The sequence below is a fragment of the Emydura macquarii genome, unplaced genomic scaffold, assembly GCF_026122565.2.
Source record: "Emydura macquarii macquarii isolate MOO-44397 ecotype Brisbane River unplaced genomic scaffold, CSIRO-AGI_Emac_v2 contig_431, whole genome shotgun sequence".
In the NCBI taxonomy this organism is placed as follows: Eukaryota; Metazoa; Chordata; order Testudines; family Chelidae; genus Emydura; species Emydura macquarii.
The window spans coordinates 4,680,150-4,703,857 of NW_027130568.1; the positions used below are offsets into that span (position 1 = coordinate 4,680,150).

General features: G+C 44.5%; 1 protein-coding gene across 1 annotated transcript in view; it reads right to left on the bottom strand.

The window, feature by feature from the left end:
• The window catches only part of RTTN (rotatin), a 170,905-nt gene that overhangs the window by 108,788 nt on the left and 38,409 nt on the right, over positions 1-23,708 (bottom strand). The window contains exons 16-20 of the mRNA XM_067537491.1: positions 21,783-21,899; positions 11,925-12,064; positions 11,493-11,664; positions 9,334-9,433; positions 1,070-1,158 (exon numbers count right to left, since the gene is read on the bottom strand). Of these exons, the coding sequence (XP_067393592.1) occupies positions 1,070-1,158; positions 9,334-9,433; positions 11,493-11,664; positions 11,925-12,064; positions 21,783-21,899 (618 nt within the window). The remainder of the gene's footprint in view (positions 1-1,069; positions 1,159-9,333; positions 9,434-11,492; positions 11,665-11,924; positions 12,065-21,782; positions 21,900-23,708) is intronic.

Consider the following 23,708-nt stretch of genomic DNA (forward strand, 5'->3'; position numbering starts at 1 on the left):
GTGTCAATATTTACAAATATTTCTTCATAAACTTCTTAACTTAGAGCTTCAGTCAAATTCACAAGTGTTGCATAGTCTTCTCCATGAGTTTGAGAAGCAGACAAAGAATTTCAGGCAACAGTTGAGATTTTCTATTCCCTTTTGCCTTTCCTGAATACATTCTCAATGTGCAGCCATAGAAAAGATGCACAAAAGGTATTTCAAATATCTGAAGCAATGAGAATGTAAAACTGCCATCAGCTGGAAGTGACAGAAGAGGAGAAAGACCTTGGTTGATCACAGGATGACTATGAGCCCGCAATGTGATGTGGTTGTGAAAAAGGCAAATGCAGTCCTATGATGTATCAGGCGATGTAGAGAGAAGGAAGTGTTAGTACCATTATACAAGGCAATGGTGAGACCTCATCTGGACTACTGTGTATAATTATGATCTCCCATTTTTAAGAAAGATGTATTCAAACTGGAACAGATGCAAAGAAGGGCTACTAGGATGATCCAAGGAATGGAAAATCAATTGTTCATAATGTCCTCTGAATGTAGGACAAGAAGCAATGGGATTAATGTGTGGTAAGGGAGATTTAGAGTAAGTATTAGGGAAAACTTTTTAGCTGTAAAGGTAGCTAAATTGAAGAACAGGATTTCAAGGTAGGTTGTGGAATCCCCATTGCTGGAGGTTTTTAAGAACATATTGGACAAACTCTCAGGAATGGTCTAGGCTTACTCGGTCCTGCGCTTCACCACAGGAGGCTACATTCAGTGACCTCTTGAGGTCCCTTCCAGCCCATTTCTATGATTTTCTGTTAATGGGATTAACAGTTTCCTCCATCACAATTTAGATCACTTAATCAATATGTGTAGTTGGTATAATTAACATAGGACCTACCATGAGCAAAAGCAAAGTAAAGAAAGCAAACACATGGCAAGATTACATACTTGAGTTCTTCTACTTTTGGTCATGTTATGAGTGAAATTAATGTGCTGAAAGATCGTGGTTAAAAGAATAGGAAGGTATCAAGTTCTACTGCTTTTATTGCAACATTCACAAAAAAACTCATGGTAATATTTTTACCTTGCCATCCCGGTGTACACATTCAGTAAAATAAACACATAACTTATCTACCACACCCAGTTTTTTCATAACATCATGCATTTTGGTATCTGTAAGAGAAAAAAGCATTAGCAAAAGCCATTAATTCCACATCAGTTTTATATTTAACTTTCTGTGTGGGAGCACACACTATTTTAATGCTGGTGAGATGTACTAGTTTTACATCACGGAATGCCAAAGCCCTCTATCCATAGAACAGGTACAGTACAGGCAGCAGCAATGCAAGCCTCCACATAACCTTGTCAACATATCTTGAAATCTTTTTCCATTAAGTCAACGGCAAAACTCCCACTCACTTTGATGGAACCATGATTTCACTCATGATGCTTCTTAGTGGTGTGTTAAACAGTTAAAAACATTTTAAGCAGGCTACATAAAAAGCACTAGTGAAGTCAGAACAAACTAAAATTTCATACAGACAATGACTTCTATAGTATATAGAGCAGTAAAAACACTGAAATGTAAATACAATATTTATATTCCAGTCACTTTCTCATTCATACCATGTGATTATAAAATAAACTAAGCAATTTTTCATTAATAGTGTACTGTGACACTTTTGTATTTTTATGTCTGATTTTATAAGCAAGTCGTTTCACTGAGATGAAACTTGGAAGTATGCAAGACAAATCAGACTTTTAAAGGGATGCAGTAGTCTGGAAAGATTGAGAGCCACTGCTTTAGGTGGTGATAATTGTGCTGAAAAATTATTTCATTTGTGACTGGTGTAAAAAGAACAGTTCTTCAAGATGTGTTGCTCATGTCCAATCCATATTAGGTGTGTGTGTGCATGCACCACATATGATGGTGTCAGAGATTTTTCCTTCAGTGTTATCCATAGGACTGGCCTAGTGCCCTCTGGGGTCGTGTACGTATGCGCTGGTATATAGGGTTCATATGCCTTCCAAGATAGGTATAGAAGAGAGCAAGATGTCAGGGGCTCTAAGGAGGTCCAGAGAGCCTTGATAGAACCAGGTTCAGGTCCCATGGAGGATTCGGGTCTCATAATGGCGGAAAGAGCCTCTCCATGCCCTTGAGGAATCTGACTGTCATTGCATGTGAGAAGACTGGTCTACTCTGGATAGAAGAATGAAAGGCCGATACAGCTGCCAGGTATACCTTGATCAGTGATAACACTAGACCTTGTTTTAAGAGGAGCAGATAATCCAAAATGGCTTGAATAGATGATTTAGCCAGGGAAAGATTCCATTCAGATGCCCAGCAGGTGAAAACCTTTCATTTTGCTAGGTATAACGCTGTGGTGGAGGATTTCCTGCTTCCTATCAGGACTTGTTGGACTTGAGTGGAACAGGCCTGTTCCACAAGACTTAGCCATGAAGCATCCACACCGTCAGGTGCAGAGAGGCTAGGATATAGTAGTTGACCGTGGTCTTGTGAGATCAGGTCTGGCCGAGCCGGCAAGGCCCAAAGGGGGCCCACTGATAAATCTAGAAGCATTCCAAACTAGTGTTGGCATGGCCATGCCAGAGCTATCAGGATCACTCATGCTCTGTCCCTCTTGACCTCTATGAGGACTATGTGCATGAGGGAATAGATGGGAAGGCATACATCAGCTCGCCTGACCATGGTTGGAGAAAGGCATCGGAAAGTGAGTTGCTGTCGAGCTTTTGCAGGGAACAGAAGCGGTGACTCTTCCTGTTCAGTCTGGTAGCAAAGAGGTCCACCTGGGGAGTTCCCCACCTCTGGAAGATGGCCTTGGCAATGTCCAGGTGTAAGGACAGCTCATGTCAAGAGGAAAAGGACCTGCTGAGGTGATCTGCCTGTGTTCCTAACCCTCAGCAGCTGTACAGCCTCTATGTGCATAGCACGACCCACACAGAAGTCCCAAAGGCGAAGGGCCTCTTGGCAAAGGGTTGGGGACAACGCTCCTCCTTGCTTGTTGATGTAATACATTGAGGCTCTGTTGTCCATCAATATTTGTACACCTCACAGGCTAGACAGATCACCCTGAGCTCCCTGACATTTGTGTGTAATGCCAGCTCCTCCACCCTAGCTCTAAAGCATCTGACACTGGCAACAACATCAGCCATGGGGCCGTGAAGGGGACCCCCTTTGACATGTGATGTAGTTTCGACCACCATGCTAGGGAAATAAGTATTGGTGGAGAGATCAGGAGGACCATGTCCAGATGGTGTCTGGCCGGGGAGTAAACTGTTACCAGCCATATTTGCAGAGATCTGAGGTGTAACCTCGCATGCTGGACCACGTAGGTGCATGCCACCATGTGCTCTAACAGCCTGAGGCATGCTCGTGCTGTAGTGATGGGATGAGTTAATACGTGGGCTATAAGCTCCGATGTGGCCAAGAACCTGGCCTTGGGTAGGAGCACCCTGGCTTGGATGGAGTCAAGGACTGCCCCGATGAAATCTATCCTCTATATTGATACCAGTGTTGATTTTTGTTCATTTATTAGCAGGCCCAGCACTTGGCAAGTGGCATGCACAATGACGATGCTGTGTTGGACTTGAGCCTTTGAATGGCCTTTGATAAGCCAGTCATTGATGAATACCTGTATACCCTGCCATCTGATGTAGGCCATGACTACCACCATGCATTTTGTCAATACGCATGGTGCTGTTGATAGGCCAAAGGGAAGTATCGTCAACTGGTTGTGCTCCTTTCCGACTACAAATCATAGGAATCTTCTGTGGCCTCATAAGACAGAAATATAGAAGTATGCATTCTTTAAGTTGAAGGTGGCGTACCAGCTGCCAGGATCCAGGGATGGAATAATGGATGCCAGAGAGACCATGCGGAACCTCAATTTCTTGAGATACTTGTTGAGGCCATGCAGGTCCAGGATGGGCTGCAAATCCTCTTTGGCCTTTGGGATCAGAAAGTAACTGGGGTAGAAAACTTCTCCACTCTTGGGGAACTTCCTCTACGGCGCCCAACCGTAGGAGGGCTTGCACTTCCTGGACGAGAAATTGCTCGTGAGAAGGGTCCCTGAAGAAGGACAGGGTCGTGGGGGGAGAAGTGGAAGTGAAATAAACCGAAGAGTGTACTTGACTGCTTTGTATTTAGCACCCATTGATCCGATGTTATAGCAGTCCAGGCCAAGAGGAAGGGTACAAGGCAGTGTGAAAATAAGAGGGAGGCTGGATCCTGGGTAAGGGCTGATCGGTCACCCCAGGGTGCACCTTTTAAAGGCTTGCCTTTCTCCAGAGTGGTAGCAACCTGAGCCTGACTGGGAAGCGGTTGCAGGAGGTAAGCACCGGTGTCTTTTGTAACCCCTATTTTTCTTTTTGTAGGGTTCGGTTCTGGACTGGCCCCCAAATCTCCGTGGCTGTTGGAGCCTGAGGAGCCTGGTGGTTGATGGGGTGTAGAGACCGAGAGAGCGGAAAGTGGCTCGGGAGTCCTTTAAACCATGCAGCCTTGTGTCCGTTTGGTCTGCGAACAGAGCTGCACTATCAAATGGGAGGTCCTGAATGGACTGTTGGACCTCCAAGGACAGACCAGATGATTCGAGCCACGAGGCTTGTCTCAGTAATATTGATGCCATTGTCCTGGCCACTGAATCAGCCACGTCACAGGCTGCTTGGAGGGAGGCTCTGGTCACTGTCTTCCCCTCCTCAAGTATAGCCTCAAACTCCTCTCTGGAGTCCTGAGGCGAGGAGTCCGTGAACTTAGCTATGAAGTACCAGATGTTAAAACCGTATCTCCCCAACAGGGCTTGTTGGTTCGATATGCGTAGCTACAGGCTCGTGGTTGAATAAAACTTTCTTCCGAAAAAGGTCTAATTTTTTTGCCTCTTTATTCTTTAGAGTCAAACTTATCTGCCCCTGCCTGTCCCTTTCATGGGCCGCTGTTACTACCAATGATGCCAGGGAAGGGTAGGTGTACGGATATTTTAAATCCTTCATGTGTACATAGTATTTCCTCTCAGCCCGCTTAAATATAGGGGGCAGAGAGGCTGGGTCTGCCACAGGGCTTTACCTCGCTTCATCACACCTTTGTGGACCAGAAGGGCCACCTTGGATGGAGCCACTACTGCCAGGATATCAAAAAAGTTTGTCAGCAGGCTCCTTCAGTTCCTCCGTCTGTAGGCCCAGGTTCGAGGCTATGTACTTGAGCAACTCTTGGTGAGTCCTAAAGTCGTCATGCGAGACAGTGGCAGAGGGCCCTGCTACAGGCTCATCTGGTGATGGGGATGACGATACTGTCAAGGGTGGAGGGATGAGTTCTTCCTTCCAAGCCACGGTGGCCCCCTCTGGGGCTACAATGGAGGCCTTGGTCTCTTGGTCTGACTCAACCTCCAAGTCAGGTGATGGGTGAGTGACTGCTGATGATCGTCTCTCCAAAGCCTCAGAGAATGACAGTACATGTGACCCGGGGTAGGGCGAAACCCACATAGGTTCCAAAATTCCCATGGTATGGGCCACGGCCCTTGCACCCAAGCCCACACAGGAGGCCCCATGGGGAAAGCCGTAGCTGTAGAGGTAGATGTCTGTCCCCCAGGCAGGGTCACCTCCTCCCCTTCCGAGTCCGAGAAGCTGCCTCTTGGGACCATGGTGGTGCCAATGCCGCTTGGACTCCCCACTGCATTGGGAAGGATACCAGAGAGTGGTGGCAGGAACCTGGGTGCCATGTGTCCAGTGTTGGAAAAAGACTCCAAGTGTGGTTCGTTACCTTGCACCGATAAGAGACCCACACAGGATTTCAGGCTGGACAGTCTCCAAAAGAGTTTATTCTGCAGAAGATCAATTCCCAAGCCCACAAGTGGACAGTGGAAAAAGACCCCGAACAAAGGATTACAGACAATTTTATATTTATTGCTACTTAAACATTCATGACAAGACCATACATATCCCCCTTACAAGGGCACAAACCTATTTTTTCTATAACTATTGGTCTATATTATTATTCATAAGATACTTTTACAAATATTTTGCAGCTAACTACAACTTATCTATCAAGTTTGCAAAGCTTGCTGAATTCAGCCGAGGATTATCTCCTTCTGCATTCCTAAGAACTTTCCATGATCTGTGCACAGAGTGAAACGGCCTTGCCTTATAAACAAAGAAGCTGCAAAAATGGAGTAACTATAGTCAAGCAGACAATTATTTTCCTTCACCAGCAACCGGCTTTTTTCTTCCTGTACCGGATAGACAGGGACTGATGCCGAGATTCCAAAGATCTGTGCTGGGATTCTAGGGTCCAATGTCAGGACTCTGGAGACCAGCAGCAGTGTTCCGGAGATCAAAGTCACGATTCCAAAGACCAGCGCCATGGGACTGGAGATTGGTGTCATGAGCCCAACCATGCACAACACGGCTCCAGGGACTGGTGCTGGGGCTCCGGTGACCGCTGGCAGGGCATCGGTGACCTCTGCGTGGCCAAATATCAACATCTTGGTGTCAGTGATCACTGTGAGGGCCTCATCGTGGGCTTGCCTCTAGATGGCTCTGCAGTCAATGGTACTGGTACCAGGTCCTGGTGCAGGGGCCTCTCTTCCTGAGGTGCCACAGGCACGAGAACTGTCAAGAGGTCAACTGCTTGTAATGCCTCCAGAGTGTTCAGTACTATAAGATGCAGGGGGCCCTTGCTGCTCAGAGCAGTCAGCAGAAGGTCCAGAGTTGCACTTGGGACCCGAAGGGATGAGACTGTTGCCAACCCAAGGCCTGGCGGAGATGAGAGGCCCGGAACAGGTCTTGCCTGTTTTCTTGTGCTCCTTTTGTGCCTTCTCAGGACCAGTGAGCACTCCCTTTTGGTGTGCATCTTTTTGGATTTCTTCTTTGGCATTGGGGATAGTGACCAGAGTCGGGAGGAACTTGGCGCGGGGCGGGGCGGGCCTCACCTATGCCAAATGGCTCCATTGGAAGAGCTCTCAGTCTAATATCCTGTTCTTTTTTATTGCGAGGTCCGAATCCTTTACAGATCCTGCACTTGTCTCGCATGTGAGCCTCCCAGGCACTTTAGGTAGCTCTGGTGAGGGTCATTCAGCAGCACAGGCTTCTTACACAAAGCACACAGCTTGAAGCCCGGGGACGAGGGCATGCCCCATCCCTGGACTTTGTCAAATCTACAGTATGGTAAGTAAACACTAACAAACTTTAACTATATACACTATGACTAAACAACAGAACATTCCATCACCATTACAGGCAGTAAGAAGGAAATGAGAGGGGAGGGCTGGCAGTGCCCTATATCCCTGCACATACATGCATGACCCCAGAAGACACTAGGGACAGCCCAACTGATACCACTAAGCGAAAAAATCTCTGGCACTGGTGCATGTGGCACGCACACACACACATCTAATATGGAATAGACATGAGGAAGCACTTGAAGAACTAGGCAAATATCTAGATGATTTGATGTACTCCCTGGAAGACCTCTGCCATATACCCCCGGTTGAGAACCACTGACCTAGAGCACCTTGCTCAAAAATGAAAACTGTAATCAGACACTCAGGAAGTTATATCAGAGGATAGGGGTTTTTATGTTTTGTTTTGTTTTGTTTTGAAGATGATAGTAATTCTTGTCTTGTGAATTTAAGATTATTGGGTTTAGCAAAATGGGTGCAGTTTCCTTTTAAAGTTTCACCCTGAGTCAAATTTTCATGTCATGCTTGGTATTTCATATCTAAAGGTCAAAAACTACAGCAGCCAACATGGAATGTATTTCACAGGATGTAAAAGAATTTTATTCATGTATATGATCTAATAAGAAAATGCTGAATTTTATATTTGAAATGTCACTATCTTTCTTTTCACTGTAAGGAACTGTGTTATCTCCTACTATTAGAGTTTCTTCACTAGGAGAAAGAACTAGTACTTTCCTGTAAATGGACTTTGAATAGACTGTGCACAGATCCACTCTTGAATGCACCTGTGCATTCCACATAAGGCCTGGAACTGTGAGTTCTGACTACTGAGGGCACTTGGACCATGCATTGAGCCACAGAATGCTCCCTTCAATGTTTCTATGCCTTTGCTTCAATTTGTTCTTCTTGAATAAAATTTAAATATTTTCTGCTGCACATTCTCCTGCAGATTCTTTTTTATTTGTGATACAAATTTACTAACAGTCACTTCAACCAAATTACATACAGTAATGGAATGGAATGGAACTCCTCCTCCTCAAATCTACAACATTGAATACAACAGGTAGTCTATAAATTCATGATAAAAAACAGTGTAATCATAGAAGCTAATCTTGCTTTTGTGAAAAACTCCTCCAACTCACAAGTGACATTTCAGCCCATTTTAATTACAGGCAGCTTCTTAGGCATAAGCAGAATATTATCTAACGGAATGGAGAGAAAAAGCCAAGTTATAAGTATTTTTGAAAAGCTCATGCCTTATGCTGTCCATTCTGAGTAAGGCTTGTAAGTAAGCCTGAGTAAGACCGAGTAAGACTGACTTCACCCACTTGAAGAAAATACTGCAATCTACAAAACAGACTGCATAATCTAAAAAGTGACAGTTTCAGCCAAGAATGAGATAACACTGAAAAAAAGCTTACTCTCTCCTAAGAAGAATAGTCTCTTCCACACAAGGCAGAAATAACTAGCATGGAAATACAGGAATTTTACAGTGTCATTATTTCTAATGAACAAGAATATATTAGGTGATAAAGTTCAAGAAAAAAAAAGAAAGGAAAAGATATGATGATTGGGACAATCTAAAAAGCCCTATTTTAAAGCCCTATCAGTAGGTTTAACTTAACTTTGCAGAATTAGGCCTGGTCTATACTAAATAATTAGGTCAACATCAGGAATGAGGGGAGGCAAGAACCTGGGGGGCAACTGGGCTCCCAGCTGGGAGCTGCACAGAGCTGAGAGTCCTGGCTCTCAACTCCCCACAAAGCCCTTCTTCAGTCAGTAGAAGTGCTCCTAGTGAGGACATGAACCACTGACAGAATGAAGGTAGCATGGAAATCAGCCACTGCAGTAGTTAGCGGTTGACCTAACATAGATCGACTTAGGTTTGTGATGTAGACATGCCCTTATGTTTGCCCTCTCATCCAGAGCGAGCTATTCTTTTTTTCCAGATAGGAGAATAAAATCTACGCCCCTCATTCTCAAGCATAATAAGAGCAGACAAGTAAATTTTGAACTTGGGCTGTGAAATTTTCATGACAATTTTGCAGTATTGGTGTGGTAATATAAGGGAAAGTTATGTAGTTCAAAGTTGAAAATAGCATCCCAAGCAGAAAATCAGCTCACCAGCACATGAATCAATATTTCCAGAACACTTTACCTTGCATAATTATAGCAAGCTGCTCTGCTGCAGACTTTCTCAAAACTAGGTCAATGGTGTCAGAAGTAAGAATACCATACAGTTTTTCAACAGTCTCAACCTGTTAAAACAAAACTATATTTAGAACTACATAGAATATATGTATCTTAGTTAAATAGGACAACTAGCCCACTTATTCCTTCAAAGTGTAGGAAATATAACAAAAGATATAAATAAATTATGTGACTACAATCCATTCTAAAAATCATTACAAGCAGCATATATATTAATTCTGAACTGATCATGGTACCAATTACTGAACTTATCTAAAGCATTTTTGGGGGAACAAAAAACTAATAATTTCCAGCACGTAGCTAGCTGAATTGGAAAAAACTATAAACATACCATGCCCATCTGTTTTCAAAGTATGCAAGTGCAGAAATTTTTTTAAAGTATATTTATATTCATACTAATTTTTCTTATGTAATTAACAACTGCAGTAATGTACATTATTATTACATGATATTTGTGATTATATGACGAAGTTACCTACAATAGCAGGGAAATTACACTCAGTAGTCCTATATCCTCCGTTCACTACACAGGTAAATGCTTGACATTTCAGTGTAGTATAGTTTTAGCTCAATGCAAAAGACTATCTGTAAAATGGCTTGTGGTTAGGTCAGTTGTTAATTAAGTTCTATATATACAGATATATTTTAGATAAGTTTTTTAAAATCAGGGGTAAACCGAGTGGCTAGCTTATTTTTATGCTGGAGAAAGAATGTAATCTTTCAGATCTCATTTAACATTTTGGTTTATTGATTGCTGTTTGCCTCCATTTGTTTCTTGCAGACCATGAGCTTCTAATCTCCTAAAACCCAACAGCCACAAATAGGTCTTGGACTTTGTCTTACATTATAGCTGTAGGATTTGCTTGCATGGTGAGGAATTGTCTTGCACTTGGATTGCAAGCATCTGTTATTTGGGGGTGGGTTGCACAACAGAAGCAGCTGGGATATTAAACTCCTTTTCAACAAGTTTCCACAAACAGTAACATGACCAAAAAAGTATGTTTTTACTTGTTGGCCACCCAGAAAGTGTGTGTTGATGTCCACCTATCTATATCTTCTGCAGCAGATATTGGGGCTATCTGAAGGCCTGCTTCTTTTCCCCTTCCCCTAACCTTGTTTACTTGTCAGTCCTTTATTGTCAGCTCTACAGAGCAGGGACTGTCCTCCTTGAGTGTTTCGAAAGAAACTAGTACAGTGCATTCTGCTGTAAATGGTACTTCTACAGCAAAGTTACTTTTTACAAGAATTCCTGATCATGACTGATCATGAGAGCGTGGGTCTGTGGAATTTTGTTCAAACACACAGCTAGAGACAAGATGACAGTATGAAAAAACTCTGACATTTGCTTTGATGTCATTGTATATAATTAAAAATGATAATGGGAACTACCTACCACTATTGCCAAAGGTTACATAGTTGTTTCTCTGCTAATCCCATTCAACTGTTCATAGCTTCATGAAATTTTCACCTTTTGGGCTGAGATTTTCTAGATTTAGACTACACAATATGATTTTTTTTTTTTGGAAACTGAGCAAAAAAGATTTCAGCTGTTTGAGTAAAGGAGCTTAAAAACAGACATACTTTTCCCATTATTAGAAAAGCCTTTTGATCTTTTGTTTCCCAGCAGCACAAGTGGCAGGAACTTGAAATTTGGCCTGGAAATATTTCACATTGAAAAGTGCCTTTGAGTGTTCTAGTGAAAGATGGTTTACATTTAACAGAACTATGACCTTCTATTCATGCATTATAGAATTTTAAAAAGTGTGCTAAGCTATTATTGTGTGCAGTTGAGTACAGTACAGTACAGTACATATTGTGGAACTAACTTATCTACACAAGGTAAAATTTAGTGAAGCTGAGTAGTGAGTGAACCCTTGTCTCATTCACTGTTGCGTCTTGTAACATAAAAGCTGCTCTTAAAGTTTGCAGGGTAGGGGTTCTTTGGCAGATTTCTTTCTAAGGTGCAAGACAATTCAGTGGAAAAGATTACTGCAACCTACAGAGAGTGGAATAACTGACATGCAGCAGCCTTCTCACATGGAGTTAATAAGCAGGTTCAAAAAGGTCAGAATTATGACAAAATATGTTAAAAGACATTTTGTTCACCTTAAAAACTGACTCTCTTGTATCATCCAACTTGAGCTCAATAGGTCTTTCCACAATAAACAAGTTAGGAACATTGGAGAGAACACTACCATGCAAAAGAGGGCGCTTCAGGCTGGCCCCTTCTTCACTCATGAGATGGAATGTTAGATGTTTCAGTGCCACAGAACGGACTCTAAGGAAACAAAGTACTAAGGATCACGGTTCTTTTCAGTGGAGCATTTTAGGTCTTCAGATATACATTCACAAACTTAGCAAAACTCAGAAATACACACTGATAATGCTTAAGACTTACTTCTATTAATCATTTACCCACAACATTTCAAATCAGCCCTCACTGTAAATCAATCAACTCAGTCTTAACAGTTTAGTTTAGACTTGCTAATATCATGCATAAATCACACGCTGAAATTATTAAAAGACATTATTACTCACAACTGCTTTTTTGAGAAGAGAAGCCGTAGAGCAGCCCTTAGTCTAGTAGTTCTAGGAAGAAGCCCTTCTCCTTTGTCAGAAGTGGTTTCACTCAGACTGAGGATGCAGTTACCCAGTGTCTCTTCTGTGTCTGCATAACCCTAAAATGTTTAAAAACTTGTTTACCTAATTAAGAAATAAACATGCCTACTTTTGACTAAAAACAAAATCTTATGAATGGAAACTAGGTAAGATTATATTGACTCATACTAAGTATTTCATATGAAACAGTTTTGGAAGGGCACATAAGCAAGCAGCTCATAAGTCTATGCTGTTCCTCTCTAAGCACATTTGATCAAAATAATGGGAAAGAACTGCCTCACACACTTTTTAATTCAAGACAATGATTACCTTTCCAGAACACACCAAAGTTGAACTCTCACAATCCAGTAACTTAAAAAATGACATCATCTACTTTAAGAAAATAGACGAATGTGGACAATTTAGGCAACTATCACTTTGTTTAATAAAGTAATTCTGCAAAAAAGAGGGTTACTTACCAGTAGATGTGTTGCTCATGTCCATTCCATCATAGGTGTGCACGCCTCCGTGCATAGTTACCGGAACTTTTTCCCCTTAGCAGACCCCGTAGGGCCAGCTTCAGCACTCCCTGGAGCCCCGTGCACATGCCGCGGTATATGAGGCGCTGCTGGCCCTATGCTCCCTCAGTCCCTTCTTTCCGTCAACTCTGACAGTGGGGATGGGGGGTGGGTCATAGAACAGACATGAGCAACACATCTCGAACAACAGTTACTGGTAAGTAACCCTCTTTTCTTCTTCGAGTGCTTGCTCATGTCCATTCCATTATAGGTGACTAACAAGCAATACCCTGGAGGTGGGTCGGAGTTACCGATAAACTGGTCTGCCAAAGCCTGCATCTTCCCGCACCTGCTGGACAATCGCGTAGTGGGATGTGAAGGTATGCACTGATGACCAGGTGACAGCTCTGCAGATGTCCTGCATGGGCAGACTCTCTAGGAAGGCCGTAGATGAAACTTGAGCTCTGGTGGAGTGCGCTGTGATGGTTCCCAGAAGCAGCACCTTTGCCTGCTCATAGAAGAACTTGATGCAGGAAGTTATCCACGTGGAGATGTGCTGGGCGGAGACAGGTGAGCCTTCATCCGGTCGGCCAACGCGACGAAGAGCTACGTCAATCTTCAGAACGGTCTCATGCATTTGATGTAGAAGGCCAGGGCCCATCTTACGTCTAGCAAATGCCACTCTCTCTCCTCCTCCGAACCATGCAGTTTGGGAAAAAACGCAGAGAGAAAAATATCTTGGTTATAATGAAACTGGGAAACCACCTTGGGCAGGAAGGCTGGGTGAGGACTCATCTGAACCTTATCTTTATAGAATACAGTATAGGGGGGCTCGGAGGTCAGCATCCTAATCTCTGAGACCATCCTTGCCGAGGTGATGGCCACTACAAAGGCCACCTTCCAGGAAAGCAGGAGCAGAAGGCATGAAGCCATGGGTTCAAAGGGGGACCCCATGAGTCAGGAGAGGACCAGGTTGAGATCACAGGGAGGCACCGGGTCACGGACCTGAGGATAGAGCCTCTCCACCCCTTTCAGGAACCTAATCGTCATCAGGTGGGAGAACAGCGATCTCCCCTCAAACGGCTGATGGAAAGCCAATAAGCTGCTAGATGAACCTTCAGGGAGGCTACCGCCAGTCCCAGGAGCTTTAGCTGTTGCAAGTACTCTAGGATCGCCTGTATTGGCGAGAGACTAGGCGGGATACCCCGGGACTCTGCCCAGCAGGTAAACCACCTCCACTTAGCCTGATACATGACCTGCGTAGAAGACTTGCTGCTGCCCAGCAGGACTTGTTGGACCTGCGTCGAGCAGGCTCGCTCATCCTCGGTCAGCCACGAAGCCTCCACACCGTGAGATGCAGGGAGTCCAGATCCGGGTGCAACAGGTGACCTGGGACAGAAGATTGTGGTGTCTCGGGAGCTCCAGAGAAGGGGCTAAACCAATGCTGGCGCGGACAGGCAGGAGCGATCAAGATAACGTTCACTTTGTCCCTCTTGATCTTCAGCAGGACTCTGAGCAGGAAGGAAATGGGCGGGAACATGAAGCTCCTTGACCATTTCAGGAGGAAAGCGTCAGAGATTGACCCGGTCACTCGGCCACGGAGAGAACAGAACTGTGGGCATTTCTTGTTCCATGCATCCACCTGGAGAGAGCCCCACCTCCGGAAGATCATAGACGCCACCTCTGGGTGTAGCGACCAATCGTGGTGGGGTAAGAACAACCTGCTGAGCCAGTCCGCCTCGTCGTTCCTCACTCCCGGGAGGTGAAAGGTTATCATGTGAAAATCGTGTTTCACCACAAAGTCCCACAGACGGATAGCTTCCCCGCATAGGGCTGAGGAATGGGGTCCCCCCTGCCTGTTGGTGTAGTACATGGCCGCTGTGTAGTCTGTCAGCACCTGTACCACCCTGCCCGCAATGAAGCATAGGAACTCTCTACACGCCAGGCAAATGGCCTGCAGTTCTTTCACATTGATGTACAGGATCCTCTCTTCCCTCGACCAGACCCCCTGTATGCTGAAGTCAGCACTGATATGGGCACCCTACCCTATGTCTGAGGCATCCGATATCAGGGTAACCGAGGGAACTAACTCCTCAAAGGGAACTCCCCTTAACACTGCCCGAGGGTTCCTCCACAAGTCTAGGGAGGCTAGGACCTGGGGGTTCACCCAATCTGCTCGGAACGTACCCCGAGGCCAGCCATGATTGAAGTGGCCTGAGCATAGGTGCAGGCCACCACGTGTCCTAACAGCTGTAGGCAATGTCTGGCTGCTGTTGTAGGGCATTGGTGTAAGTGGGCAATAATGGAGGACAGGGCCTCTGAGCGTGGCTGGGGCAGGAAAGCTCTGGCCTGGGAAGCGTCCAGGATGCACTGATGAATTCTGTGCGCTGCACAGGAGTTAACGTGGACTTTTGCTTGTTTACCAGCAGGCCCAGCCGGCAGCAAGCGGCACATGTCAGGCTCATACTGTTCTGAACTTGGGACCTGGACCTGCCTCTGATTAGCCAATCGTCCAGATAGGGGAAAATTTGTACCCCTTTCGCCTCAGGTGTGCAGCCACCACCACCATGCATTTGGTAAACATACTCGGGGCCGAGAACAGGCCAAAGGGTAAAGCTGTAAATTGGTAGTGGGAGCCGGCCACCATGAAGCAAAGGAAGCGCCTGTGGCTGGGGAGAATAGATATATGAAAATATGCGTCCTTGAGATCGAGGACGGCATACCAGTCTCTTGGATCCAGGGATGGGATTATGGAAGCTAGGGAAACCATGCGAAACTTGAGTCTCTTGATATATTTGTTGAGACGACACTTGTCTGAAATGGGCCCTAGAGCCCCTTTTGCTTTGGGAATGAGGAAGTACTTTGAGTAGAACCCTCTTCCCTCCATGCCCTGAGGGACCTTTTCCACTGCTCCCAGGCTGAGGAGGGTCTCTACCTCTTGAATGAGGAGTTGCTCATGAGAGGGGATCCTTAAGAGGGATGGAGGGGGAGGGCTGTTGGGAGAAGAGAAACTGGAGGGCATAGCACACCGAAACTATGCCAAGGACCCAGCAGTCCAAAGTAATTTTGGCCCACTCGGATCGGAAGGGAGCTAGGTGATTTTAAAAGGGGCGGGAAAGATCCAGGGAACAGGCTGGGGCGCCACCCTCAGGCGCACCATCAAAAAGGTTTGCGGCATGTAAAAGCCCAGGGAGGAGAGCATGGCCCTTGAGTCCCTCAGACCATGCAACTTCGCATCCGTCTGGTCTGAGAACAAGGCTAACCCATCAAAGGGAAGGTCCTGGATGGACTGCTGGACCTCTTGGGAAAGCCCGGAGGATTGGAGCCACAAACATCTGCGCATGCCGATGGCGGAGGCTATGGCTCTGCACGCCGAATCAGCCACATCCAAGGATGCCTGGAGCGCTGCTCTAGCCACCGTGGCACCTTCTTCCACAATGGTATTAAAATCCAGTGCCTGGTCCTGGGGCAGAGCATCAGACAGCATCTCAGTGAGTCCCAAATGTTAAAGTTATACCTGCTTAGGACAGCCTGCTGATTGGCAATCCTAAACTGTAGGCTTGCCGTGGAACAAATCTTTCTCCCAAACAAATCTAGCTTTTTATTGTCTTTGTGTTTTCATGTAGACCCCGGCTGCTCCTGCCTATCCCTCTGGTTGGCAGTGTCCACCACCAGGGTCCCAGGGGAAGGGTGGTAAACAGGTATTCAAACCCCTTGGCCGGGACATAATATTTCTTATCGGCCCCTTTAGATGTTGGGGCTATGGAAGAGGGAGTTTGCCACAAGGCCTTTACAATCGTGAGTGCCCTTTCAAGGAGGGGAGGGCTCCCTGAGCTGGGGCAGCCGCTGCTAGGACATTAAAGAGGCTGTCCGATGCCACTTTTAGCTTCTCCACCTCCAGCCACAAGTTGGAGGCCACCGTCTTGAATAGCTCCTGATGTGCTCTGAAATTGTCCAGAGGCACTGAGGGACCCTGGGAGACTGCTTCGTCCGGAGGTTGCACCCCTTCCCACCAACAAGCGGTCCCCATAGAATTCCCTTCCTGTGGGTCCAAATCTTCGTCCGAGGGCAAATGGTGGCTTTTCCCCGGTACCGGTGGCACTGACTGCACACCTGAGAACTTGATGGACTGTGGTTCCGGTCCCATCAGGAAACACTGGGGGCCCCAATACGGCCATTGGGGTGGTCACTGCCCTTGAGGCCATCTTGTCTCTCAGTGCCAAGTTGGACTTCAGCAACCAGGGTCGGCGCCACCTCAGTGCAGGTGAACTACTCAGTGCCAAGTCTATCTCCGATGACCAGGTTCTGCACTGTCTCAGTGCGGGCGAACTCTTCAGTGCTGGAGAGCGAGAACGGCAGGTTCCACCTGGGGAGTGGAGCCCCGCAGGCGACCACAACCGGTGCTGTCTCCTGGGGTGGACTTATCCCAGGGCCGGTGATCAAGACTGGCATTAGAAGGGTGACTCTGTTTCCCGCCTTCATGCGGGTCAGCATGATGACCGCAACCTGGAACGACTTCTAAGGGAGCGGCACTGCTCCACACTAGGCGACCAGCCTGCCAGAGATCTTCCTCCCCACACCAGGGCTTTCCTGAGTCATTCAGGGGTTCCCAGCATGGGCTTCCCCTGTGATACCAGCCCCTTCTCCCTCAGTGGAGGTCGGGGCGGAGGCAATGCCAACAAAGCTCTTACTGCCTGAAAGTCCTCTGGTGTCAACGACACCTTGACTCCCTGATCAGAGACTCTGGCTCCAGCGAGCGGATCTCCATGGTCCAGCCCCACCTGCTTGGACAGTGCAGGGGAGTGACCGCGTTCCAAGCGCTGCTTTCGCTTCTTCTTTGCCACCGGAGATGGGGCGTGGTGCCGAGTTAGGGACGGTGCCAATGGTGCACTCTGTACCTTCCCCACGCTCGGTACTGAGATGGAGCGGGTCGGCTCAGAGGCCAGACGGAACGCTGCCTCCATGAGCAAGGCTTTCAAACAGATTTATCTGTCCTTCTGAGTCCTGGGTTTCAAAGCCTTGCAGATTTTGCCCTTCTTATGATGGGCTTCCCCCAAACACTTCAGGTAGCTGCCATGGGGGTCGCTGAGCAGGAAAACCTTCCCGCAGGAGGCACACGGTTTGAAGACCGGTGTCCGGGGCATACCCCGGTCTCGGCATCGTCCCAGCTGGGACTATATCCTAAGTATCTAACTACCACTATTATCCCCACTGTTGTTCCTTAACCTTAGATGTATATATACCCTCAATCTGATTTCTATTCCTTACATCTGATGAAGTGGGTTACAGCCCACGAAAGCTTATGCCTGCAGAAAATAAATTTGTTGGTCCTTAAAGTGCTACAGGACTCTCTTTGTTTTTATCACTATTAACAGTTACTTAATCTAACTACCTAATTAACAAACAATGGTAAGAGTTCAAACAATGGAGAATGAAGCACTTGCGATGCAAGTAAAGGCAGTTCCAGCAACTGTCACGGGCAGAAAGAAGGAACTGAGGGGGCGTAGGGCCGGCAGCACCTCATATACCGTGGCATGTGCGCGGGGCTCCAGGGGGCACCAAAACAGGCCCTACAGGGTCTGCTAAGGAGAAAAAAGTTCTGGTAACCATGCACGGAGGCGTGCACACACCTATAATGGAATGAACATGAGCAAGCACTCAAAGAATAAAATGTTTCCAAAAAAACCAGGTATGACCCTTAGAGCCCTTCAATGCTCAGTGGCAGAAGGCCTACCCTACTGTAACTCAGATCAGGCTGGACATATTCACTACCTGCCCCCAAATATCACTTGATTTATACGCAATTTGTACATAAAGAATTATGTAGGTATATTGAAAATATGCTCTTAAAGTGGGTTTTGAAGGCAGTGCATAAATCCAGTCTGCCCTAGACAAAGGAATGTGGCTTGATTACAGGCAGCAGACAATAAAAGTACATCTACATATAAGGTAAACAAAGTAATCAAGCTAACAAGCAACAGTTTAGCAAGCACCCCAGGAATCCTTCCTGTCTCTTGAAGCAGACACAATGGATTCAGGGTACTATAGGAGCAAAAGAATATTTTAGTTATCCATCACATAGGGGACATAGGGAACAGCACCATCTGAGCCTGTGAACATTGGCTCCTCTAGCCTGAAGGGCTAGAGCAGTGGTTTCTTCATTTGCAGACCCCCCAAAAAATGTCAAATGGAGGTGTTGGAAATCTTAGGCATAGTCTACGGACCCCCAGGCGTCTGCAAACCACAGGTTGAAAATCACTGCGCTAGAGAAACTGGTAACAATACAAGTAAGAGAAATGCTCAAACAAAGATTGTAACTTGCTAAGATTAAGTTTTTGTCACTAGAAAGCATTTTGTTTTGTCTAACCATATCTGTCTCTTTTTTCTTGCTTAATATCACTTAAATTTCTGCTCTTTGTTAATAAATTTATTCTTCAATTACAAACCATCTCAGTTCCATGTATTACAATGAAGTGTGAGTCTTTATAGCTAGTCTAATAGGCTGGTGTGTACACTCGCTCTTTGGAGACAGTGGACTTTATAATTATGTGAGTGTCCAGTGAGTGGGACTGGACACTGCAGAAGACGTCTCTAGGGAAACTCAGAAACCCAGAGTTCACTGTATGCTACCTGCAAGGCAAGGTTTAGATTGGCAGAGTCTCGAGGAGTTTGCTGGTGAAGCAGACAGATTGCTGTGCCAGGGAGCTAAAAAGGACTAAATCACCAACAAAGCTCTCATCTGCTGATGCAGAGGGGTAACTCAGTGCTTATAGTTCTGGGTGTCCCAAGCAGAATATCACACCAGTTAATAAAGACATGTTGGGTGTTCCCATATTTAAGTCAAAACTAATAGATTTTTACATAGTCCTAGCATATCTTGTGCTGTAACTACACTATCTGCAAACATGTGACTCAAGACATGCCCTCTGCTTTCTTAGAATTGGTCTTCTGTTTTAAATATGGAAGTTAATAGCTTAGAAAGAACTGTTTTAAAATAATTCTAGCTATTTTTAGGTCAGAATGTATTCAAAGCACTCACAGAAGTGGTTATTTTCATGATAAAACAACCCAGACTTAGTTATTTAACAAAAATCACTGCACATACATTTACATAGCAAATCACAAGCACAGAATGTTATCTGCACTGAAGAGATTGTAATCTGAGGCCCCAGTGTTTGCAACAGTTCCATGCAAGTGTCTATTCCTACCAAGCTCAGTGCAAGAATCAATGCCTAAAATAGGAAAAATATGGAACCAGTGTTCAGGGAAAAGAAAGATGTAGAGGGATTAGTGGCCTGGAGAAGAAAGAAAAGTAGGCACGGAAGTGAGAAATTTGAAGGAAGTGGGGGGAGGGGAGGAGGTGACAGTGTGTGTTTACAGGTAGTAACTGGGGAGATAGATACCACTTAAAGGTTAGGCAGAAGGAAGAAATCAAGAAGAGTCAGAATAACATGAATTACAAAGTTCTAGGTTTAGAGGCAGGTAGAAGAAGGGAGACTTTTGCATCAGAAACAGATATGAAGGATGAGATAGAACTACTAGGGTAGAGGAGAAGAGAGAAGGGCGAGAGTTCTTGTTGGACTGGACAGGGAGTAGAGATAGGGCAAAAGGTACTCATTTAAGAGTATGTCTACAATGCAGCCGGGGTACAACCTACAGCTTGTGTTGTACTCTAACTAGCTCACTAAAAACAGCAGTGAGGATGATAACAGCAAGTACATATGTGGGAAGTGAGGGGGGAGGCTTGTGCACACCACACTGACGCCTGTGCGGCTGTATCTTCAGTAAGGGTCATTAATTATGTTTAATCACAAAAACAAACAAATTTCATAAGACATGCCACCCAAATGGTGAAGGATAGCCAGTTTGTGCCTAATGCACATGAAGAATATTTAGGTCTGTATTGCACTAAGTTACATGAAATTTGAATAATCAGGGACCTGCCACAGATGTCCAAACTTCATGACACAAAAACTAATGGAGGAAAGAAAGCAAAAATGACCAGATCTTTATTATTTTTAATACATATGCTGTGGTAGTGCCAACAGGACACCAATCAGCATTGTAGTCCCTTATACTAGATGCTACATAAACAGTAAAACACCGTTCCTCCTACAAAAAGCTTGCAATCTAATTTGAGCAGCATGCCACAAATGAATGTGTTTTTGTCTAGATTGGAATTTTAAGAAATGTTCTAACAAGTGTTAATGACTATGTATTAACTAATACAATTGTAACTTCTAATATAGACACTTCACAAACATTGGTTTCAGGACACGAACATTTGTTCCTAGTTGTCTTCAATTTCAAATATAGTTGTGTTAGTTAATATACTGTCAATTAACTACAAAATGCAAGTTTAAATAAACCCTATGACAAACAAAAGGAGGAGGGAGAATAAAGGAAACAAATAAGATCACATGAAGAGCCACTGCACATCTTTATGGCATCTAATCTTTAGAGACTTGCAAATCCGTGATGTATTGATCTTTGATGTATATGTATGATCTGCAGATGTATTGTTTACCATATTTGCAGATCGCGGATCACATGCAGATCCAAATTTTTGTAACCATGCAGAGCTCTACTAATTTTGACATCAAATCACTGACAGGAAAGACAGATACTTGGTATTTTTCCATTTTGGAAGATGAGAATGTTATATAATTGCAATGAAAATTGTTGTATTTTCCTTTACATTAAGATCTTTTAGGCAAAATAAAGCTAAAAACTAAAGCTCCAAATTGTGGTATACAAGACTCTGATCTTAAAAAAGATTTCCTAAGGGAAAACTTCCTTGTTTTTTTCAATTTACAGTTTGGTGGTTTTTGTTTTGTTTTTGTGTTTCCTTCTGTCTAGAAATTTTGAAAGCAGACAGAACTTGGGGGAAAATAACTTTGAGAAATATGTTAGAGATACATTAAAGCATCAGTTTTCCTGTACCTGTAGGCAAGAATTTGGGCTAATGGAAAGGGTTAAGTTCTGAATTGATGCAGGGAAGAATGGTCCAACATTTTGTCTTATCGCTACAGGATGTACTAGCTTCTTCAATTGCAATGACCTTCCCATATTTGCTTAGGATATATACAAAACTGTCCCCTATTTAACATACTTATATTTTGGCATGCTCAGATGAATATTTACTTGCTCCTCTGTTCCACTCTCTCTGTTGCTGAATTTTCTTCTCCTTGTGTAACATGATAATGTTGAAGTGTTCTTATTGTAAAATAATTAACCACAGGTAAAGATAAACTGTACTTTAAAAAAAAGCTGCGAGTACCTGTAAAATTGGAATGATGGGATAGAGGGCCTCAATAAATTTGTTCCAGATCAGTGCTGTCATCATCAATCGCCCCTGCAGGAGATACAGTAGAATGGCCTTGGCAGCAGAGTTCACCTGCACAACGACAAAGAATAAAATAATGTAATAAAAGAAGAAGAAGGTGGCTAGGTCAATTTGTTGATCCCACAGTATGAAATTAAACTTCTAACTTTATAGAAATAGTTTATTGAAGGATGAAACACCTGTAACTAAATGTAATCAATACACACTAGAATTTATTACTTGCTAGTTTATTATTGTCTTCCACACTTGAGATTAGATTGCAAAAGACCTTCACGAAAAACCACAAAGGGGAAGAATGTAAGGAGATTTTTCTCCCTTACACAGTTTGTGCAAGGACTTGCACATCCCAAAAAGGCAAGAGGGGAAAGTAGGGTGAGGCCATGGTTCCATTCCACAGAGCAGGTTAGTTCAGCAGGCTCAACCATTCCAAATGATGCAAACTTAGCCAACTTGTGCATACGGACATGAGGGGAGGAATTGCTCTTCCTGAAACAATAACCCTGCAAGCAGTCCATGTGGCAACGTAACTCAGCACCACCTCCTATTTACACAGTGGCTAAATGCCACAGTTAAGACTCTTGATGTTTTAATGCACTTAAAGAATCACAGAATTGTAAGACTGCAAGGGACCTCCAAGAGGTCTTCCAGTCCAGTCCCCTGCACTCAAGGCAAGACCAAGCATTATCTAGACCAGCCCTGACAGGTGTCTATCCAACCTGCTCTTAAAAATCTCCAAAACAGAGATTCCACAACCTCCCTAGGCAATTTATTCCAGTATTTAACTACCCTGACAGTTTTGAAGTTTTTCCCCATGTCCCAACTAAGTCATCCTTGCTGCAATTTAAGCCCATTGCCTCTTCCAAGGTAAACAAGAACAATTTTTCTCCCTTCTCCTTGAAAAAACCTTTTATGTACTTAAAAACTGTTATTCCCCGTTCAATCTTCTCTTCTCCAGACCAAACAAACCCAATTTTTTCAATCTTCCCTCACTGGTCATGTTTTCTAGATCTTAAATCATTTTTGTTGCTCTTCTCTGGACTTTCTCTAATTTGTCCACATCTTTCCTAAAATGTGGCACCCAGAACTGGACATAGTACTCTAGTTGAGGTCTAATCAGCGTGGAGTAGAGTAGAAGAATTATTTTTTATGTCTTGCTTACAACACTCCTGGCTAATACATCCCAAAATTATGTTTGCTTCTTCTGCAACAGTGTTACACTGTTGACTCATATTTAGCTTGTACGGGAGTCCTGTAGCACCTTAAAGACTAACAAATTTCTGCGGGCATAAGCTTTCATGGGCTGCAACCAACTTCATCAGTTGCAGCCCACGAAAGCTTATGCCCGCAGAAATTTGATAGTTTTAAGGTGCTACAGGACTCTCATTGTTTTTGCTGTATACAGACTAACACAGCTACCCCTCTGGATATTTAGCTTGTAATTCTCTATGATCTCCAGATCTGTTTCCGCAGTACTCCTTCCTAGGCACTCATTTTCCATTTTGTATGTGTGCCAACTCATTGTTCTTTTCTAAGTGGAGTACTTTGCATTTGTCCTTATTTAATTTCATCCTATTTACTTCAGCCCACTTCTCCAGTTTGTCCAGACCATTTTGAATTTTAACCCTATCCTCCAAAGCACTTGCAACGCCTCCCAGCTTGGTACTGTCTGCAAACTTTATAAGTGTACTCTCTCTGTCATTATCTAAATCACTGATGAAGATATTGAACAGAACTGGACCCAGACTTGATCCCAGTGGGACCCCACTAGATATGCCTTTCCAACATGAATGTGAACTACTGATAACTACTCTCTGGAAATGGTTTTCCAACCAGTTATGTACCCATCTTATAGTAGCTCCA